Genomic DNA, 22165 nt, shown 5'->3' with positions numbered 1-22165 from the left:
CTGCTCCAGTCTGCTACCTAACATGGCTGCTTCCTCTGCAAGCTGTTTGCAACCCACCTCCTCCCCAGCTCCTCCTTTCATGCTGTGTCTGACTTAAACAATGTCATTTATGTTGTCATTGTTGCTGCTCTGTTCTGTATCTGGGGGTCTTTTGTTGCTCTCCTTGCCTTAAGGCTATTCCATGTTGCTCATGGAGGGACAAGGAGCTCCCAGAATCTGCTGCTGCTGCTCTCCAGAACAGAGCCATACCGCCAAATATAACTCGTGCTAATAAAAGCTTTAAATTGATCTAAGTGGTCTTGTGTTTTTTACTAAAGTGGTCCTGACTGAAGTTAGTTTATGGGATAGAAATTCTGTGGGGTTACAGGCAATATAGGCGGCCAAGTTGCCTGCAGAATTTTGCCCGCTGCTGCTCTCTGCTGAACAGACCGGCCGGTGGAGTGTTATTTTGGTGATGAGGCCGTTCTAGGTGTGCTGTTATGCTCATTTGAGAACGGTCCTTGACCAATCAGATTGCTTGGTCGGAACTACATGTTGTATAATGGTTAATAGTTGTTATGTCTTACATTGGTCGTAGCATAGCCAGAGGGAAAACAGCCAGAGAAAGAAATGAATGCAGGCTACCAATCACAGACAACCATACAGCAAGCTCCACTAATCAAATATGTCGTTGTTACACCTTAGGATTGGGTGGATGGGTGATGTAGGCAGATCATGTTTTTTAATGTTTAAAAATAGAAAAAGGATGATATCTTAGACATGTGTGGCTTTACATGAAGATATAGTATCGTTTCATCACTGGATCATGCGTGGTAAGTCTACATTGGGTGGTGTTATGGAAAAATAATAACAGTGGTTACAACATTACGACTAATAATCAAAATCTCAATGGCCGTTATGAATGGGAAATACTCTTCTGGGACAATGACGTCACGGAAAGTCACGTGACTGTTGAACTCTGTACTATATACTGGAGTACATTTCAGTAAACAATACTTTACTATCCTATCCAGTATATTTCTCATACTCTATTGCAGGGGTTCCTATTTTAACGTCGCAAAAATCTCGGGACCCGCGACATTCAAATTCCGGTACACCATCGATAATATCATCAGTGACATCATCAGTGATGTCACATAGTATGCTTCTTTTCCCCCGCAGAATTCTGACTTTAATCTGAGAATTCTGACTTGAATCTCAAAACTCTGACTTTATTCTCAGAATCCTGATTTAAAGTTATAATATCAAAGATTTTCTTCTAAATAAAAATAAATAAATGAAGAGTGACTCACAATGTTGATTGAGGCTATGGTCCATTGATGGAAGCCTTTGCAGTATATAGTGACATTAGTAATGTCACTATATACAAACACTGTTTGGATGTCACCTGCAATTACCACTCATCGCCATAGGTGTCACCCAAGAGAACAAAGCTGAAATCTTACAGATTATCACTTAAAAAAAAGAACTAAAAAATAAGTAAAAAAAAAAAAAAAATCACAAGTTACCCTAATCATCTTCGGCAGTATTAAATTGGGTCTGGTGTTAAAAAGAAAAGAAAAAGAAAGACATTTCAGGTGACGCTATTTGAATTCCAGCGACCCCACTTAGGGTCGCGACCCTAAGGTTGGGAACTGTGTTCTACTGTCCTACATCTTCTGGCTGGCTGGCTGTCTCACCCCCAGCAGGTTCCTTGGGATGTATCCCTCCTGGTCTGCACATCGCGCCCACCACCACTCCGTCTCGTCCTCGCCCTCCCGCCTCAGCACCGTCATGCAGTCTCCCTCACTGAAGGCCAGCTCGTCCTCGCCCCGTGCCGGGTAGTCCCACAGGGCGTACACCACCCCACGGTTCATCACGCCCATCTTCTCCTGAACGCCTGCCGGGGGGTCACACAGGGAGGGGGTGGGGCAGAACGGTCACAACCAGGGGCGGACTGGGATCATAATTCAGGCCGGGCATTAGATACCAAGCAGGCCAGGCCGATATGGGCCGACGCGCGTGCCGGCGTCCGAAGGGCCGTTTGAAGCTCAATTTGGGCTGTTTGAAGCCCAATTTGGGCCGTTTGAAGCCAGATTTGGGCCGTTTGAAGCCCAATTTGGGTCGTTTAAAGCCAGATTTGGGCCGTTTGAAGCCCAATTTGGGCCAAGTCCAATTTTACAATGAGATGCACCCACTTTAAACCTGAATAAAGTAATACAACCACTAGTAAACCAGTAGGCGGCGCCTGGCCTGCTGTTCAGTGAGTGGCCTGGCCTGGCCTGCAATTTTTTTTTTTTTTTTTTTTTTTTTTTGCAGGCCAGGCCACCGGGCATTTGCCCAACGTGCCCGATTATGCAGTCCGCCACTGGTCACAACACAATAACAGTCAGTATAGAGTCAAATCTGAAATAAACCCTTGGAATATCTCACGGCACAACTGTGATTGGCTCTGTGAAACTATTCGTTGGATTTCATTTGAAATTTCAATTTGGGTCAAATTATTGCATCATGGAGCAGCGGTTCTAAATCATTCTCACTGTAAAGGACTTACATTTGATGACGTTCAGTCCCAGGGATGCATTTTGGGGAAATTTCAGTTGTTGATTTACAGTAGTATTGAATTGTTGGAGTTTCAAAAAAGTCATAGGACCAACTGAAGAAACTTCCTCAGGAGCCCGAAATGACCCCTGGAACCCCCAAATAGGATCCTGTGCAAGGCTTCTGCATGCTGTGCGCCACCTAACATGTAGGTGTCACTGCAGGCTGGTTGTATGTAAGATTCTACTTCGTCTATAAGCTCCACCCCCTGAGCAAGTATAAATATTGTGCGGCAGAGAGAGAGATTAATTTGATTGCCACGACAAAGGTTCTCTCCTGTGCGCATAAATAAAGCAGGATCAACAGCAGTCAACTGAGTGGTTCTTGAAGAATTTGGCGTTGTCAGCAAGATTCAACTGGCTCTCCTTTATTCAGTGCAGAAGTGAGATAAACCTTAGAACCCCCCCCAAAAGACCCCTAGAACCCCTTAGGGATGTAACGATAACCGGTTTGAATGATAACCGTGATAAAATTCCTTGCGATAACCGTACCGGTTCAAATTTTCATTATCATTAAAACCGTGGTACCGTGATTACCGTGGTACCATGATTACAGTGCTTTGAAAAACATGGTAAATAGCCTACTGTCCATCATCAACCAAAGTTGGCAACAGTCTCCCAGATGCAAACGTGCAGCCTTGGAGAAATGATTTCAGTGAGTGTATCAATACTATTTGGGTCTGCATTTTCAATATAAAACTATAAATATAAAAATTATTTCGGTGAGTCTCTCAGTACATTTTCATAAATTTTTTATGAATACCATGATAATACGATAACCGTGATCATTTTAGTTACGATAATCGTGATGTGAAATTTTCATACCATTACATCAAGGACCCCAGAATCCCTCCAAGAAGCCCTGAAACCTCTCGTGAACTCTTCAAGGCCCCCTGGAGATCACCTCTGTCTTGAGCCACAGAGTCTTTGCTGTGGAAACTTGTGTTGTTTTGTTCTCACCATAGAGGAACTGGGAGCACTGGGCATAGCCGTCCTCCATCTCCTCACACTTGTCGGCGGCCGTCTGCATGTCGCTGTAGGTGGTGGCGAACACGGCCGCTCCCGACTCCACCAAGAACTTACACACCTGGACGTTGTTACAGGAGGCGGCACAATGCAGGGGAGTCCTGAAGAGGAGCAAGGCAGGCCAGGTCATTTCTACTGTTGGTTTCACCAACTTGGCAACTTGGCAATAGAGAGCCGCAGGGACGAGTCCGGAAATCATCGATGCTAGCATTCCTGGTTCTTCACTGTTTTCGCCTATGGAGTTTTGAATGGGTTTTTGGTGCGATGCTTATAATAATCTCTCTGGGCAACGCTGGCTTAATCAAACGCGAACCAGTGTTTAGTAATATCATCTTCACACACGAGGACCACTTTTATGAGTTTTGAAGCTTTTACGTGCCGTTAAAAGGGCGGCTAGCTAGCAAACGGCTAAATGAGACTACACTGTTGAGTCGATGGGGATATATACGTCTATAACGTCACCACTTCAAAGGACGAACACGGAAATTCTCTTTCCCTCACCTGGTTCAGCCCCGTTCAGCCCGGGGTAATCACACATCAACAACAGTCCAGGTTGAGTGCTGACGTGACGTGGAAGCCTATGCGACAGTGTGTAGTTCTGGATTAGCTTACCTCAAGCCTTTTACTTCTAGGGCTCGCATTACGCTACAAAACTCATGAAAGTGGTCCTCATGTGTGAAGATTATCCGACTGAACTCTGGTTCGCGTTTGATTAATCTTGCGTTGCCCAGAGACCGTATTTGAAGCATCGCGGCAAAAACCCATTCAAAAATCCCATAGACAGAAACAGTGAAGAACCAGGAAGTCCGGGACTTCCGCGTTCTGACTACAAAAATACGTCATCCCTGCGGCTCTCTATACGGCGGCACAGAAGAAGAAGAACTACTTCCGGGGCAGGTCATAGTTGACTTGCATCCAGTTTGTTGTGTAGTTAGCTTAGCCTGCCTAGCCTAGCAGATATGTATCTGATTACAAGATTATGGACTATTCATTTGAATTCAATGGCCGCCCGTATGGAATTACATATATGGATTACAAGCAGCAAAGGAGCTGCTATCTATGTGATGGACAGCAAACAGAGCAGGCTGCCGGCAGCACGGCGGTATGTTAGATCACTCGTATTCTCTCTATGATATAATAAGCATATGAGCTGCTGTGTGTCAGAAAATAAGCTAATTGACAAGACATAAATACAGGCATTTCACATGCCCTGTTTTCCTCGTTTTCAGGTCGTAGTTCAAAACTGATTATAGTTTCTGCTGATGCTAATCAAACCAACGTTTTCAGGGTGACTTAAAAATCATATTTAAAAGCTGGAAATAAAGTCCAGAGTGTAAAGAAACGGAATCCTCCTTTAACGTGACTCTCCTCATCCTGACAATTAGGGTTGTTCAGGGTTTGTTGTTCAGACTCACCAGCCGTCGCTGTCGGCAGCGTTGACGTTGACGCCAAACTGAACCAGGAACTTGACGATCTCCGTGTGTCCGGCGCACACGGCGTTATGCAGCGCCGTGATGCCCTCGTCGTTTGGCATGCTGGGATCCTCCACCTGCAGGACGACATGGGGGACAAATGGGACAACTTTCACACATGGGACAACTTTCCCTTGTGTGTGTGTGTGGGGGGGGGGGGGGCGTCTGGGTCGTGTAGAGGTAAAAGCACTCGCCTACCGCCGCGGAGACCCAGGTTCAATTACCGGGAGCGGTACTTCCAGCTTGGTCAGACTTTCCTACAGACACAATTTTCCATGTCTGCAGGTGGGAAGCCGGTGGGGTATGAGACCTGATCGCTGCGCTAGTGCCTCCTCTGGTCGGTCGGGGCGCCCTTTCGGGAGGGTAGGGGAACTAGGGGAAATGGCGTGATCCTCCCACACGCTACAGTATGTCCTGCTGGTGAAACCCCTCGCTGTCAGGTGAAAAGAAGTGGCTGGAACATGTATCGGAGGAAGCATGTGCTAGTTTATGGCTCGCCCCAGATTGGCAGAGGGGGTGGAGTAACGACCTGGACAGCAGGGTAATTGGCCAAGTACAACTGGGGAGAAAACTGGAGACAAATCCGAAAAAACAGAGTGAGACAGAAGCGTGGGGTGACTCACGTCATAGATGACCCTCTGCACCAGGTCGTACTCGCCCTCCAGAGACGAGTCCAGCAGCAGTGCCAGGGGGTTGAACTTGACCCGCATGCCGTGGTCGATCCGCTCCGACCCCACCTTACGAAGGTTCGTCCTTTTCCCCTGAGAGGGCGGGAATAATGTGAGAGGTGATGCAATACAAGAAAACAGGAAGCTCCTATAGGGGGCCGCAGGAATGAGTGCGGAAAACATCGATGCTAACACTTCCGGGTTCTTCACTGTTTCTGCCTATGGGATTTTTGAATGGGTTTTTGGCGCGATGCTTCAAATGAGGTCTGTGGTTAACGCAAGCTTATTCAAACGCGAACCAGTATTCAGCAGGATAATCTTCACACACGAGGACCACTTTTATGAGTTTTGAAGCTTTTACGTGCCGTTAAAAGGGCGGCTAGCTAGCAAACGGCTAAATGAGACTATACAATGTTGAGTCGACGGGGATATTATACGTCAATAACGTCATCACTTCAAAGGCCGAACACGGAAATTCTCTTTCCCTCACCTGGTTCAGGCCGGGGTAATCAGTGCACAGCAGCGCACACATCAACAACACGTGGAAGCCTATGTGACACTGTGTGTAGTTCTGAAATAGCTTAGCATGAGCTTTTTACTTCTAGGGCTCACATTTACGCTTCAAAACTCATGAAAGTGGTCCTCATGTGTCAAGATTATCTCGCTGAACACTGGTTCGCGTTTGAATAGGCTTGCGTTGCCCACAGACCTTATTTGAAGCATCGCGCCAAAAACCCATTCGAAAATCCCATAGGCAGAAACAGTGAAGAACCCGGAGGTCCGGGACTTCCGCGTTCCGACTACAAAAATACGTCATCCCTGCAGGACTCTATTGGAAATAAATACAAGCTGTCTGTCCAAAATAGCAATTACAAGTGGACCCTATTCTACAGTCTCTGCGCTGTGTGGAGGAGGTGCTGTGATGCTCATCAGACCTCTCTGGATGAGACGAGCCATTACATTTTGTGAACACAGCACCCCCTCATGCACATTAGGTAAGACCATAGAGACCCTGGGTGTGTTCTGTTGTAACTGTGATCTCTGTAAATGTGTATTTAAGACAGCTAACAAAAAGTCTGCTAGCATCTATGCTAACTAGCTAACGTCATTGGTTTAGGAGAAAACCGGCATCAGCCATACCAATTTATTGCCAAATGCTTTTTGGAGTCAACACAGTAACATCAGAAAAAGTCACCAGATTTGACGCTAGTCGCTTTTGAGAAATAGAATCGCTATGGGGGTCTGAAAAGTCACTAAGACTAGAGACAAAGTCGGCAAGTTGGCAACACTGGTGTATGGAAATTAACATATAGACCCACATGCATAACCGGTCAAAAATATTCCCGTGGATAACGTTTAACGATTGACATCGATATCCTTAACTGCAATAGAGTAATACCAGTTATTGGCCCGTGCCTAGTTAGCGCCTTGCTCTACCCATTGACTTCCACAGGGAATGGAACCCTCCACCCTGGCAGAGTGCCTTGCATCTGTGCTCACCGGTGGCAGTGTGACCTGTCCGGTGACCTCTGGAGGCTGCAGGCTGAGGTCGTCTCCCGGTTCCACCTCCAGACAGCTGGGGTAGGGGGGTGGGGGGTAAGGAGGGTACTCGTGAGGCGGCGGGGCCTGGCCCTCCTCCTCCTCCAGAGGGGGGGGCAGGGCGTGGTCAGGGAGGGGCGAGCGGGGGGGCAGGGGGGGAGGGGTGTGGCTCTCCGTGTCGGTGCCCGCATTGCTCCTGGCAACCGAACGATGCTCCGCGCCGCCCGTCCCGTCCTCCGTTAGCTGAGCGTGTGTCATGGCCGTACAGTGGCGGGTAGAGTAAACAAAAACAGTACTCAAGTAAAATTACAGTTACGTTAGAATATATTTACTCAAGTAGAAGTAAAAACGTACCCAGAAAAATAATTACTTGAGTAAGAGTAAAAAACTATTGTGTAAAAAACTATCAAGTAGTGAGTAGATGCAATTTATCATGGTAATGTTATACGGTGGTCATCTATATACCATACGGTTGTCGCTCGCTACTCACTACTCGACCTATTAATGGCCCAATGTAACTGAGTAAAAGTACTATTTTATTGCAAATGTACTTGAGTACGAGTAAAAAGTATTCCGTAAAAAGACGACTCTAATTTACAAAATTTTATAAATACATAAATGTACATAAAGTACATGGATACTATGTACTTGGGTACTACCCACCTCTGTGGCCGTAGTGCTGGTCTCCATGGGGATGGTCTCCATGGCGGCCAGAGTGGTCTTCTGGTAGAGCAGCTTCTGGATGTTGGGTCCGGCCGGGCCCTCTGGCTCCGTGATGGAGCTGCGTTTCTTGAGGGGCCGCGGGGCGTGGTGTAGCCGTCGCCGCAGCGCCTCCAGGTCGGCATCGGTGGGCTTCCTGTGGGGGTTGGACAGGAAGGGGAGGAGCTTGGTGGGGCTGAGCGGACGAGGGGCGGAGCGTTCTGCCGTCTCCGGTCCGATGCCTTCGCCGTTAGCCAGGCAGCCGCCGTCCGCCTCGCTCCCTTCACACAAAGACGACCCGGAATGCACAGTGGCGTCTGAGCTGATAGACTGCTGCCCCCCGCAGGCTGGGAGGACCGGCTTCCCGTACACTGTGAGAAGGCAGGGAAACCGTTAGTATTAACAGAAGCAGAAGTGGTGATAGTAGTAGTATAGTCATAGTAGTCGTAATCAGAAGCGTCATGCCCATTTTTTGAGATGCAAAATAATATATATATATATATATATATATATATATATATATATATATATATATATATATATATATATAAACATAGGCTATAATATTATAGGCTGTGTACGGTAGTTGAAACATAGTTTCAAGTTGATGTTTATTTATGTTTGTAGTTAAAACAAAAACATAAATACTGTATAGGCTACATACAGTACAACACAAAAGGCTGTTATTTACCCTTTGTCGCCACCTGGTGAGTAAATATATATGTAACTAAAACCATTAAAATTGACAACCGGTCCGCAACTTTTTTTTCCATGTATCTACTGGTCCTAGAGGACACTAGATGAGACTAATGGAAGAGAAAAGATTTCTACCTTCAGAAAAGGCAATACCAGCCAAAATAAACATTCTGTTACATTGCTTTGAAACGTGTGGTCTCCCTTTTTTGTCAAGTCCATTGAGCCTGGGCAGTGGCAATGTACTTAGTCTGGTGATTATGGATCTTTCCAGGAGGCTGAGCAGTTTGGAAAATAGCCTTATGGTTACACCTGCTCAGTCTGTTAATTTAAAATGAGATATTCCTCTAAATCTGGCTTCCAACCCCCCACTGGCCAGAGTTCGCCCCCTCAGATTGTTGGCTTACATGACGCCCCTGGTCATAATAACAGTAGGAACAGTAGTAGTAGCTGTAATAATAACAGGAGTAGTAACAGTAGTACTGTAGTAGTAATAACAGTAGTAGTAATAGCAGCAACAGTAGTAGTTGTGGCAAGTACATTTGTGACTCACTTGCCTGACCACAAATCTACCGTACTTGCCCCGAATTAATTTTTACTTGCCCCTATACAAATTGTTGTATATATTGTTGTATATATTAGGAGTTATTAAATAATAACAAATGCTACAGTTTAATCTTTATAAACAGAACAAGGAAACACACTTGCTCTCAAACTTGCAAAAAACTGCGCAATACATTGGAGTTTCGCCCCACATTCTCTAACGCCACCCAACTAAACCCCTGGTTCCAGGATAAATTAATTGTATCGTTAATTAATTTGATCCTTAATTAATTGACCAATGCCATGACGGCTAACATATTCTTTTTCTTTTTTTATCCACTTGCCTGAACGGGCAAGTGAGTTGCTAGATTTACTAGCCCGACGTGGCATTTTTCTTGCACTGGGCAAATGGGCAAGCCTTATTGTTGAGACATGTAGTAATAGTAATAGTAATAGTAACAGAAGCAGTAGGATTATGTGTAGTACTGTAGTAGTAACAGAAGCAGTAGGAGTATGTGTAGTATTGTAGTAGTAACAGAAGCAGTAGTAGCAGGTGTAGTACTGTAGTAGTAACAGAAGCAGTAGTAGCATGTGTAGTACTGTAGTAGTAACAGAAGCAGTAGTAGCATGTGTAGTACTGTAGTAGTAACAGAAGCAGTAGTAGCAGGTGTAGTAATGTAGTAGTAACAGAAGCAGTAGTAGCATGTGTAGTACTGTAGTAGTCACAGAAGCAGTAGTAGCATGTGTAGTACTGTAGTAGTAACAGAAGCAGCAGTAGCATGTGTAGTACTGTAGTAGTAACAGAAGCAGTAGTAGCATGTGTAGTACTGTAGTAGTAACAGAAGCAGTAGTAGCATGTGTAGTACTGTAGTAGTAACAGAAGCAGTAGTAGCATGTGTAGTACTGTAGTAGTAACAGAAGCAGCAGTAGCAGGTGTAGTACTGTAGTAGTAACAGAAGCAGTAGTAGCATGTGTAGTACTGTAGTAGTCACAGAAGCAGTAGTAGCATGTGTAGTACTGTAGTAGTAACAGAAGCAGTAGTAGCATGTGTAGTACTGTAGTAGTAACAGAAGCGGTAGTCGCATGTGTAGTACTGTAGTAGTAACAGAAGCAGTAGTAGCATGTGTAGTACTGTAGTAGTAACAGAAGCAGTAGTAGCATGTGTAGTACTGTAGTAGTAACAGAAGCAGTAGTAGTATGTGTAGTACTGTAGTAGTAACAGAAGCAGTAGTAGCATGTGTAGTACTGTAGTAGTAACAGAAGCAGTAGTAGCATGTGTAGTACTGTAGTAGTAACAGAAGCAGTAGTAGCAGGTGTAGTACTGTAGTAGTAACAGAAGCAGTAGTAGCATGTGTAGTACTGTAGTAGTAACAGAAGCAGTAGTAGCATGTGTAGTACTGTAGTAGTAACAGAAGCAGTAGTAGCAGGTGTAGTACTGTAGTAGTAACAGAAGCAGTAGTAGCATGTGTAGTACTGTAGTAGTAACAGAAGCAGTAGTAGCATGTGTAGTACTGTAGTAGTAACAGAAGCAGTAGTAGCATGTGTAGTACTGTAGTAGTAACAGAAGCAGTAGTAGCATGTGTAGTACTGTAGTAGTAACAGAAGCAGTAGTAGTATGTGTAGTACTGTAGTAGTAACAGAAGCAGTAGTAGCATGTGTAGTACTGTAGTAGTAACAGAAGCAGTAGTAGCATGTGTAGTACTGTAGTAGTAACAGAAGCAGTAGGATTATGTGTAGTACTGTAGTAGTAACAGAAGCAGTAGTAGCATGTGTAGTACTGTAGTAGTAACAGAAGCAGTAGTAGCATGTGTAGTACTGTAGTAGTAACAGAAGCAGTAGGATTATGTGTAGTACTGTAGTAGTAACAGAAGCAGTAGTAGCATGTGTAGTACTGTAGTAGTAACAGAAGCAGTAGGATTATGTGTAGTACTGTAGTAGTAACAGAAGCAGTAGTAGCATGTGTAGTACTGTAGTAGTAACAGAAGCAGTGGTAGCATGTGTAGTACTGTAGTAGTAACATAAGCAGTAGTAGCAGGTGTAGTACTGTAGTAGTAACAGAAGCAGTAGTAGCATGTGTAGTACTGTAGTAGTAACAGAAGCAGTAGGAGTATGTGTAGTACTGTAGTAGTAACAGAAGCAGTAGTAGCAGGTGTAGTACTGGTCACCTCTGTGCTGGCTGCGGGTCAGCGTGCCCTGGCTGGTCTGCTGGTAGGCCTTCCCGGGCGTGGCCTGCTGAGTGTACATAGAGTAGATGGACGACGCCGCCAACGTCTGGGGCTTCTGCAGCACGGCGAGCGGGGCTTCCGAGGGGTCGGGGGTGAAAGGTCTCACGGTGGCGGCCGGTGGGCTGTCCTGCTTGTAGGGGCGGAGGAGAAAATCGATACCGCATAGTATTGCGATATTTTGTATGAATGCCAAGTATTGCGATATTTTATTATATAAATTGTCAGGTGCATGCAACATAGAGAGCCGCAGGGATGACGTATTTTTGTAGTCAGAACGCGGAAGTCCCGGACTTCCTGGTTCTTCACTGTTTCTGTCTATGTGATTTTTGAATGGGTTTTTGCCGCGATGCTTCAAATACGGTCTCTGGGCAAGGCAAGCTTAATCAAACGCGAACCAGAGTTCAATCAGATAATCTTCACACATGAAGACCACTTTCATGAGTTTTGTAGCATAAATGCGAGCCCTAGAAGTAAAAAGCTCGAGCTAAGCTAATCCAGAACTACACACTGTCGCATAGGCTTCCACGTCACGTCAGCACTCAACCTGGACTGTTGTTGATGTGTGCACTGAATACCCCGGGCTGAACGGGGCTGAACCAGGTGAGGGAAAGAGAATTTCCGTGTTCGTCCTTTGAAGAGGTGACGTTATTGACGTATATATCCCCATCGACTCAACAGTGTAGTCTCATTTAGCCGTTTGCTAGCTAGCCGCCCTTTTAACGTAAAAGCTTCAAAACTCATAAAAGTGGTCCTCGTGTGTGAAGATGATATTACTAAACACTGGTTCACGTTTGATTAAGCCAGCGTTGCCCAGAGAGATTATTAGAAGCATCGCGCCAAAAACCCATTCAAAACTCCCATAGGCGAAAACAGTGAAGAACCAGGACTGTTAGCATTGATGATTTCCGGACTCGTTCCTGCGGCTCTCTATTTAGGACAGGTTTTTATGACAGTGTTGGTCTAGTCTCGCTAGCTAGCCTCTCTTCCTTTCCGTCAGAGAGTCTGGCGCTGCAGGTTTCCATTATGGGATTGCGAAAAAAATGCTCTGTTTGGGTTAGCCAATCATCCTCGTCTTGGGCGGTGCTTAGCGTTAGTGCCCTTGGAAAATAGTTTCGGTAGTTTCTTTATTGCACAATCCAAATTTTCTTCAAAACTTGCCATTTTCAGCGTGTAGCAACGAGTTAGCCTGTAGGTTTCTGCCGTTAGCTTTCTACGCTAGCTAGTTAGCGTCGTTGTTTTCACATTCGGCGGCCGGGATCATTACAGCGACACACATGGGAGCTGATTGACATGGTCGGAGCCAATGACAGAGCGTGTGACAGAGCTTGCAAGTGGGGGAGCGGATATCCTGCTGCCACCGAAACAGCCGCTCGAATGGGAGAGCAGCTTTAGAGCAGGGGCGGGCTGATCCCCGTTGCCTGTTTCCACGACGCCAGACTCTCTGACGGAAAGGAAGAGAGGCTGGCTAGCGAGACTAGTGTTGGTCAGTCTGTCTGCGTGACAATTTTGCTGCAATAAAATGATTGAAGTGAGATGAACAGAGTGGAAACTTAATAGATGTTGACAAAGTTTTCCTTTGGGGACATCATTTTCAGTGGAACAAAGGCAATAAATCGCAATATACCGGCAATACTAGCATTATCGCAATATCACAATACTATTGTATCGTGACTTAAATATGGTGATAATATCATATCGTGAGGCATCTGGTGATTGCCACCCCTACCTGCTTGGCGGGCAGTGGCAGGGTGTGGCTGTGGCGGGGCAGGGTGTGGCTGTGTCCGGGCTGGGCAGGCGCGGCCCGCGGGAGGCTGCATGCCGGGCGAGCTTTGCCGGGGAAGGTGCCCGTGCTGTATGGGGGTCTGGTGAACCCCGGCGGGACGCACTGCGAGAACTGTTTGGGCTTAGTGGGGACCGGAGGCGGAGCAGACATCTTGGCCACACCTTTGCCTGAAGCCTGAGGGTAAAACACAGAGCAGACATGAAAGATAACGTGCTGACTGTCACTCATCATACATACACACACATACATTGTGTCACGGGCAGCCTAGCTCATGGAGGTGTCCTATTGGCTGTCAGTGTGAAGTGGGTGAAGCAGCTTATGGGAAGTTAGGTTGAGTCTTCAAGAAGGACTTCCGGGTCGGAGATCGCTCTCTCTGACCCTTGTTGCAAGACCGTGTGCCATAACCGATTCAATGGACTGTCAAGTTTCCTCTTTTTCTAAACGTGTTTTGTTTCAAGTATTGTCTTATAAACATGAACTGGAAGAGGTGCACAAGGATGAAGCTTCATCCCAATCTCATTCCGTCCAACAGCCTCTTTCATATTATGTTTTACAGCGACCAAACTAGTTGGAAGCCTGGACGAACCAGTGCCTAATGATAATCATACTAACGATGAGTGATATAGGGATGTTCGATATTGGCTTTTTTACCGATATCCGATATCCGATAATGTCCAACTCTTAATTTCCGATACCGATATCAACCGATACCGATATAAGCGGGCTTTTTTTCCACCAAAATTTCAGGTAACAAGTTACATAATGTAGCTTAATGTAGCTGAAGAGTTTAATATATAATATGCATGTTGTGTTAAAGTTGTAAGTGTTATTGGGGCAGTGGTGGCCCAACGGTTAGAGAAGTGAACTTGTGACCAGAAGGTCGTCGGTTCAATCCCCGGGACCGGCAGGATAAATCTGGGTGGGGAAAGTGAAAAGGCAGCGCTTGCCCCTCCCTCATTACCACCACTGATGTGCCCTTGAGCAAGGCCCTTAACCCCAACCGCTCCAGTGGAGCTGCTCAGTGGCCAACAGATCAGACTGTGGTTGTACTGGTCAGCTTCCAGGTATGAATGTGTGCGTGAATGTGAACAGGGCACTCCTGAAAAAGAGAGCATTGCTCTCAGTGAGACTCCCCCTGTATACTAAAAAATATATATATATCGGCATGAAAACCGATACCGATATTTTCCGATATGAATTTTTTATGCTAATATCGGCCGATAATATCGGTAGGCCGATAATATCGGACATCCCTAGTGATAACGATGCCCAGAGTTGTAGTTGCCGCGACACATTTTTTAACGTACAACATACTTGATCAAAAATACAATCCAAGTCACATGATGAACATCAGGTTATTGTAATAAGGAAGCACTCGGATTGAGAGTCAAAGTACAGCAGTACCTGGTTGTCCCTGAGCAGGTTCTCGGTAATATGATTGGTCCGTGCGGGGACAGGGGGCGGGACGTCGGACCCAGAGAGCCCCTTCTGGTCCGAGAGAGTCTCGCCATCTACAGCAGAGACAGAGGAGTCACCACCATCACACCAGCATCATCACCTCTGTGTCATCATCACCTCTGTGACATCATCACCTCTGTGTCATCATCACCTCTGTGTCATCATCACCTCTGTGTCATCATCACCTCTGTGACATCATCACCTCTGTGTCATCACCTCTGTGACATCATCACCTCTGTGTCATCATCACCTCTGTGTCATCATCACCTCTGTGACATCATCACCTCTGTGTCATCACCTCTGTGTCATCACCTCTGTGTCATCATTACCTCTGTGACATCATCACCTCTGTGTCATCATCACCTCTGTGTCATCATCACCTCTGTGACATCATCACCTCTGTGTCATCATCACCTCTGTGTCATCACCTCTGTGACATCACCTGTGTGTCATCACCTGTGTGTCATCATCACCTCTGTGTCATCATCACCTCTGTGTCATCACCACCTCTGTGTCATCATCACCTCTGTGTCATAACCTCTGTGACATCACCTGTGTGTCATCACCTCTGTGACATCATCACCTCTGTGTCATCACCTCTGTGTCATCATCACCTCTGTGACATCACCTGTGTGTCATCACCTCTGTGACATCATCACCTCTGTGTCATCACCTCTGTGTCATCATCACCTCTGTGACATCATCACCTCTGTGTCATCACCTCTGTGTCATCACCTCTGTGTCATCATCACCTCTGTGACATCATCACCTCTGTGTCATCATCACCTCTGTGTCATCACCTCTGTGTCATCATCACCTCTGTGTCATCATCACCTCTGTGACATCATCACCTCTGTGTCATCATCACCTCTGTGTCATCATCACCTCTGTATCATCATCACCTCTGTGTCATCATCACCTCTGTGTCAACATCACCTCTGTGTCATCATCACCTCTGTGACATCATCACCTCTGTGTCATCATCACCTCTGTGTCATCATCACCTCTGTGTCATCATCACCTCTGTGTCATCACCACCTCTGTGTCATCATCACCTCTGTGACATCATCACCTCTGTGACATCATCACCTCTGTGTCATCATCACCTCTGTGTCATCATCACCTCTGTGACATCATCACCTCTGTGTCATCACCTCTGTGACATCATCACCTCTGTGACATCATCACCTCTGTGTCATCATCACCTCTGTGTCATCACCTCTGTGACATCATCACCTCTGTGACATCACCTCTGTGTCATCATCACCTCTGTGACATCATCACCTCTGTGTCATCATCACCTCTGTGTCATCATCACCTCTGTGACATCATCACCTCTGTGTCATCACCTCTGTGACATCATCACCTCTGTGTCATCATCACCTCTGTGTCATTTCTGAACACCTCCAGCGGCCTCTCACAGCGACTGACAAATCACTAAAGGAACCAGCGTGAACCTTTCAAGCACCCCTCCAGTCAGTTGTCCTGTATAATAAATATAATACTGTATAATATTTTTCTTGTATAACCATTGGTTTTCTATGAAAACGTTCAAACATAATTTATGTTTGTATATTTGTACGATACGAATAGGTTGCTAATAGGTTGTTCCACGGCAACATCATGGCGGCAGCGCAGTTGTCAAAAAAGAGCGTTGTCTCTAGCCTTCAATACTCTTTGTCTGCGCTCCAGCCGAAAAGCACACATCCGCTAGCATTATTGCTTTATTATCAACAACCGCCCAATGGATTTCAACGTTGATGCCCCCGTGGAAAGAGCGTGACTCAAACTGATTAACAGTAGGTGGCGTTTTGAGCCCGACGGACGTTGTTCCAGCCAGCAGGCAGCGAGCTTTGCTAAGCATAGCTAACGCTAGCTCTTTATATCAGTATTTATATCACTCATGACTTGACGTATGACTATAGCGTTCCATTGAGTCAGATGTCATTAATCGTTTTTAGCAACAGCTTATTTTTTTAAACTTGAGCACAAAATTTGATTATTTGTTAAAAGAAAGAGTGTGGCCAATCAACATGGCCCGGTCAGCAACACGTGAAATATCTTTAAAAAATTACCAAATACACTGGAAGGTGGCTTCAAGCCCACGGCGCAGTAGTGTGGCCATTCAGTTTCATGGCACGACCCATATCCCCCTAGCCACTCCCCCTAGCCACGCCTCGAATCCCGACTCTACGAGCTTCCTATCCCCCTAGCTACGGCCGCTTTTCCCTCGCCCCCCACTTCCTTGCACCCCTCTCCCACCACCCATATCCCGTAGCCATGCTTCCAGAAATTTAACAGAGATTTTCCGTCCCTTTGCGCCGTTTCTCAGCTGCGTTGAAGGCTGAGGCTCACCTGAGTCGCGGCAGCTGAGGCTGGACATGCGCGGCAGGGTGGAGGCGTGGCTATAGCCGCCGCCGGGGTCAAAGACTGAGCTGCTCCAATCAGAGAGCTTGGAGGATTTAGATGTTTGGAAACCTGTGGAGAGTAGAAAAAAACATACGTATCCAATACAGGTTGTGGCTCTAGTAGTGTGAATCAGGAGAACATTTACAAAAAAATAAAAATAAAAATTTCAAGCTCCCAGGGCCCCCACCCCCGAACCATTTGTCGGATCGACTTTAAACTCAGGGAGTGAACTTAGGGGGGCCTGATGGAGTGCAGTGCCGAATTTCATGAAATTTGACATAGTACCACCTACTGGCAAACACAAAAAGTGGTTTATCTCGAGAACCATTTGTCGGATCGACTTCAAACTCGGGAGTGCGCTTAGGGGGACCTGACGGAGTTCAGTGCCGAATTTCATGCTACTCGGCATAGCACCACCTACTGGCAAACATGAAAGGCGGTTTATCCCGAGAACCGTTCGTCCGATCAACTTCAAACTTGGGGAATGCGCTTAGGTGGACCTGATGGAGCGCACTGCCGAATTTCGTGCAATTCGGCATAGCGCCACATACTGGCAAACGCAAAAAGTGGTTTATCTCGAGAACCATTCATGGGATCGACTTGATGGAGTGCGGTGCCCAATTCTGTGCAATTCTGCATAGCGCCACCTATCAATACCTTACACACACAACACAATACCAGGCCGGAGTCCCAGAAAACTAGATTTGAAGGGCGCGTAGTGGTCTGATAATCTAGTATGGCAACTAGGCGAATCTCCCAAAAAGTTGGTGTGTTCCTTTAACGGTTAAAGGGTTAATTATTAACATCCCTACACCCGTCTTCAGGGGGCAGCAGTGTACCTGAGGCGGGTTTGGCTGGTCTGGGTGGAGGCTTCAGGGTGTCGGGCATGGGCAGGGTGGCGGTGCCGTCGGGGTGCAGCTCGGGGGGAGGAGCCTGGGAGCCAGGGGGCGGAGCCCGGGAGCCGGGGGGCGGAGCCTGGATGTACGGCCCCACCGCCGCCACCCGGGAGCTGCCTGCCTGCAGCGCCGCATGGCCGTCCACCACCACCTGAGACAGAGACACACCAACAGCTTCACTGCAACATGAGTACGGCTACAACTATTTATTACTAGCAGAATACCTCGCTCACAGAGTTGGCACGCAACTCCCCAGTGGGTTTTCATAGTCCACTTTCCATGGCTGATTACAACTCAGCTCACCTGTGTGCTGCTCTACTTTGGTGCACCTGTGGGCTCCTCCACTCTGTAGCTCTCCATGGTGCTGAACATGTCTCGAGTCATTTTGACCACTAATTTTCCATTTTTGCCCATTTACTCAGCCCTTATTACCTAATTCAAAAAAATCTGGCTCCGTTAGGTCACACTTGCTGAAAGATTCAGCGTGATCACACGTAAAATGGCATAGCTGTGGCCGAACACAATTCTAATCACTCACAGACAGACAGACAGACAGACAGACACACAGACAGACAGACAGACAGGCAGGCAGACAGACAGACAGACAGACAGACAGACAGACACACAGACACTTTGCATTCTTATTATAGAATTACAGTACCCCTTTGCCAAGCAAAGAGGTCATAGTATTCAGTGTAGTTTGTTTGTTTGTCAGCAGGATTACAGAAAAACTACTGGGCCAATTTTCAAGAAACTTGGTGGAAGGCTGTAGCATGGGCCAAGGAAGAACCCATTACATTTAGGAGTGGATCTGTAGTCGAGTGAAAATGTCACTTGACCTCACACTAATTGCAACAAAACCAAACTCAACTGATTTTGTATCCTCAACATGTCCTCAATGAAGGAAAAAAAGTGTTAAGGAAATGTATGAAGGGAAAGTTTTGAAAATGACCTATATGATGCTACCAAAAACTTTTTTTTTTTTTTTTTCTTCCCCTCCTTGAAGCAAAAAACACATACACATAAGTGATGAGATTTATGGCACATAAAAAAAAAAAAAAAAAAAAAAAAAACGTTTTTGGTAGGCTACCATTATATTTAGGTCATTTTCAAAACTTTCCCTTCATACATTTCCTTAACACTTTTTTTCCTTCATTGAGGACATATTGAGGATACAAAATCAGTTGAGTTTGGATAAAAGCGTCTGCCAAATGACGTAATGTAATGTAATGTAATGTAACACAACCTCACAGCACCAACTACAATGGCAACGGCTAGTGATCTAGCAATTGAAGCTTTTCTAATTTGTAATACAGTAAATTGAATAAGTGTCAGTTATGTGTTGTGTGAAAACATTATTTTGTCCTGCTGTGTGTTTAAGCCGAGGGGGCAGATTTCTACTTCTGCATTGACGCCAATGCATAAGTAGCAGAAAACTGCAATTCCTCGAATGGCCATGAGGCTGGCTGCAAGACTCAATCCCCATTCACCCCCATGTCAATCCCTGTGTTCAGCGTAAATAAACAAAATATTTACAGCCTGGTTCAAAAAATGGTTTTGGTCTGTATAGCTAATTTCACCATTCACAACAACTGTACGGGGGGTGAATTTGTATATAACTCACGCTTTTAGAGTAAAATAGCCCAAACTTCAGATTTCCACGGCCCACTTTGAAATCTGAAAATCTTCCGGGGCCCACCCCAACCCTTTAATCACAACTCTGATCAACACACGAGACTAAGATGATGTGTTTCCCTATAGGTTTTTTATATTATATATTTTTATTACATTAACACAGCATGTGAACTGGGGCATAAAGGAAATTAAATTGAGCTGAGAGGTCAAGGGACCCCTTTGAAATAGTTTTCTCTCGCCAAAATGTAACCTATATTTGGAGCTTTAAAAATGACGCTTCTACAGCCATTTGATTGCCCGTGAAAATTGGGAGTGTTGGCAGACCACTCGCGGTCCACCTGCAGTACCTCCACGGCCCAATAGTGGGCCGCGGCCCCCAGTTTAGGAATCACTGAAATAGACGATAGAAAAGACAATGTTTTGATTGACAGTTCGCCTGTCCAGTGATGGCACAGCTCGTCGATCATGGACCAATAGCAGGCGGAGCTGCAGATCTGTAGGAAACCCCCCGGTCTAGCGCCGTCTGGCACGACCTGCATGAAAACCAAGAAGAACTAGAGGTTTCAAAACCTGAGTCCACAAACCAATGGGTGACGTAACTGTCGTGGAAATTTGGAAGTTGGATTTGTTTGGAAGTTTACCCTTAAATAAGACGAATAAACTAGTATTTAAAAGTTATAACAATGATTTGTTACAGAAACAAAAGTCTATACGGATCCGGGACGTTCCAGCTTATTACACCCTGAATTCCTGAGCTAGCAATGACCCGTTCTAGGGTGGTTGATGGCTTTTATAAACTCTGAACAGGAGATCATACCAAGACACTGTGCCTGCAGTCACAGTGCCCCCTAACCCCAGGAGGAGTAATAGCAGGCTAGTATTATCTAATCTCCCTCCATCCAGCTCTTTCTACAGTCTACAGCAGTGGTTCTCACATGTTTTCACATGAAGGACCCCTAAACTGACAAAAATTAGACCAGGGTGGCAAGGTAAATACAGCGTTCATTTTCTCATTGTCTCTATGATATAATAAGGATATGAGCCGCTGCAGAAAATAAGCTATTTACAGGATGTAAATACATGCATTACACATGCGCCGTACTCCTTGTTTCCAGGCCGCTGCTTGGCACATTAATAGCCTCGTGTTGCATCAATATTTTAAAAAAAAACTTTTCAGGCTGAGTTAAAAATCATAATTAACACGTTCACTGCCGTGGACGAGTCAACTCGTCAAGCAGAAACCAACGGTTGACTGCCGTGGACGAGTCAACTCGTCAAAAAAAAAAAAAAAAAAAAATTGGCGGTGGGACGTGGATCAAAGCCCCCTACGTCTCCTATAAAAATATGGGAGCCACCGAACGTGTACAACCCATTCCACCGACCCACTAAGTGGCGACAGTGCTCTCCAGACTAGAAAAAGCCGAGCCAAAACTGCAGGGGAAAGCGTGAGGAAACCATTCTCATACTGTAGAATGGTTTGGCGAAAACGCTTTCGCGCTGGCGCACAACGGTGGCGCACAACGGTGGGGGGTTCCAAAAATAGACTGGGTGCAACACACTTTGAAACATGCAGCATAAATAAGCCCAGAATCGCAAAAGCTTCATCAAAGCTCTCAACCGAAACCCCAAGAAACGAGCGAGCCCCATCCAGACTCGCCCGCGGCCCGACGAGGGGCCGCCAGGCAGCAGACAGGCAGCAGAAACGAGCAAGCCCCATCCAGACTCGCCCGCGGCCCGACGAGGGGCCGCCAGGCAGCAGACAGGCAGCAGAAACTCGCTTGTGACACACCCGCTGCAGCCACGGAGGGAGGAGGAGAACACACATGGAGGGAGGAGTTTGAAGGAGAGGGGGGTAAGGGTGCTGTTATGGAGGAAATTACTGTTCAGAACTATTGTTTAGATGTCTGACGTCTTACTGATGCCAAAAATAAATGGTTAAAGTGACTGTTCTATCGAATTTCACAAAAAGGCATTTATCTCAGCTTAAATTTTCAGACGCTGAAACCATGCTGTATTCAACTGCTAATGCCTACATAACTACTAACTCTACAAACTAACTCTTTTAGACAGAGAAAGCACACATTATATTAGTTCATTTTGAGATATTTTGTGTTCACAAAGTCCTTGCAGAAAATAATCCTCGGCTCTTGAAAGATGAGCCAGAATCCTAAAAAAAAAACCTTGGCAGAAGCTACCTACAGTAAAAAAAAAAAACTGTTGGCAGTGAATGTGTTAAAGCAGGAAATAAGGGTTGTAAAAAAAAAGAATTCTCCTTTAAATAAAAGACTATGAAAGAAATTCTGCAAATGTATTTGGCACCCCAAATATAATCTCTTGCAACCCACCTGTAGGTCCCCAGTCTTTAACCCATCGCACGCCAATCAAACATTCTACAACAAACACAGATGTTTGTTTGGTGTGCCATGGCTGTCTGTCTGAGATGTTTGGTGTGACATGGCTGTCTGTCTGAGATGTTTGCTCAGATTCCACATGTTCAACCCTTGTTTGTCTGTGTTTAGTGTTTACCCCATGGCACACCA

At 45.8% G+C, this 22165-nt stretch overlaps 1 protein-coding gene across 1 annotated transcript in view; it reads right to left on the bottom strand.

Moving 5' to 3' along the window:
• LOC310775911 (apoptosis-stimulating of p53 protein 2-like) overlaps positions 1–22165 on the bottom strand; it is a gene marked incomplete at both ends in the record, with an annotated part of 49223 nt that overhangs the window by 3754 nt on the left and 23304 nt on the right. Inside the window, 11 exons of the mRNA XM_083636035.1 lie at positions 1680–1879; positions 3540–3706; positions 5021–5154; positions 5701–5838; positions 7246–7527; positions 7948–8354; positions 11385–11571; positions 13171–13401; positions 14632–14738; positions 17041–17163; positions 17934–18141. Coding sequence (XP_083492161.1) covers positions 1680–1879; positions 3540–3706; positions 5021–5154; positions 5701–5838; positions 7246–7527; positions 7948–8354; positions 11385–11571; positions 13171–13401; positions 14632–14738; positions 17041–17163; positions 17934–18141 — 2184 coding nt within the window. The remainder of the gene's footprint in view (positions 1–1679; positions 1880–3539; positions 3707–5020; positions 5155–5700; positions 5839–7245; positions 7528–7947; positions 8355–11384; positions 11572–13170; positions 13402–14631; positions 14739–17040; positions 17164–17933; positions 18142–22165) is intronic.

The sequence above is a fragment of the Poromitra crassiceps genome, assembly GCF_964638095.1.
Source record: "Poromitra crassiceps genome assembly, chromosome: 4".
Classification (NCBI taxonomy): domain Eukaryota; kingdom Metazoa; phylum Chordata; class Actinopteri; order Beryciformes; family Melamphaidae; genus Poromitra; species Poromitra crassiceps.
The sequence above is the reverse complement of the archived record's forward strand: the minus strand, read 5'-3'. Positions and strand labels throughout refer to the sequence as shown.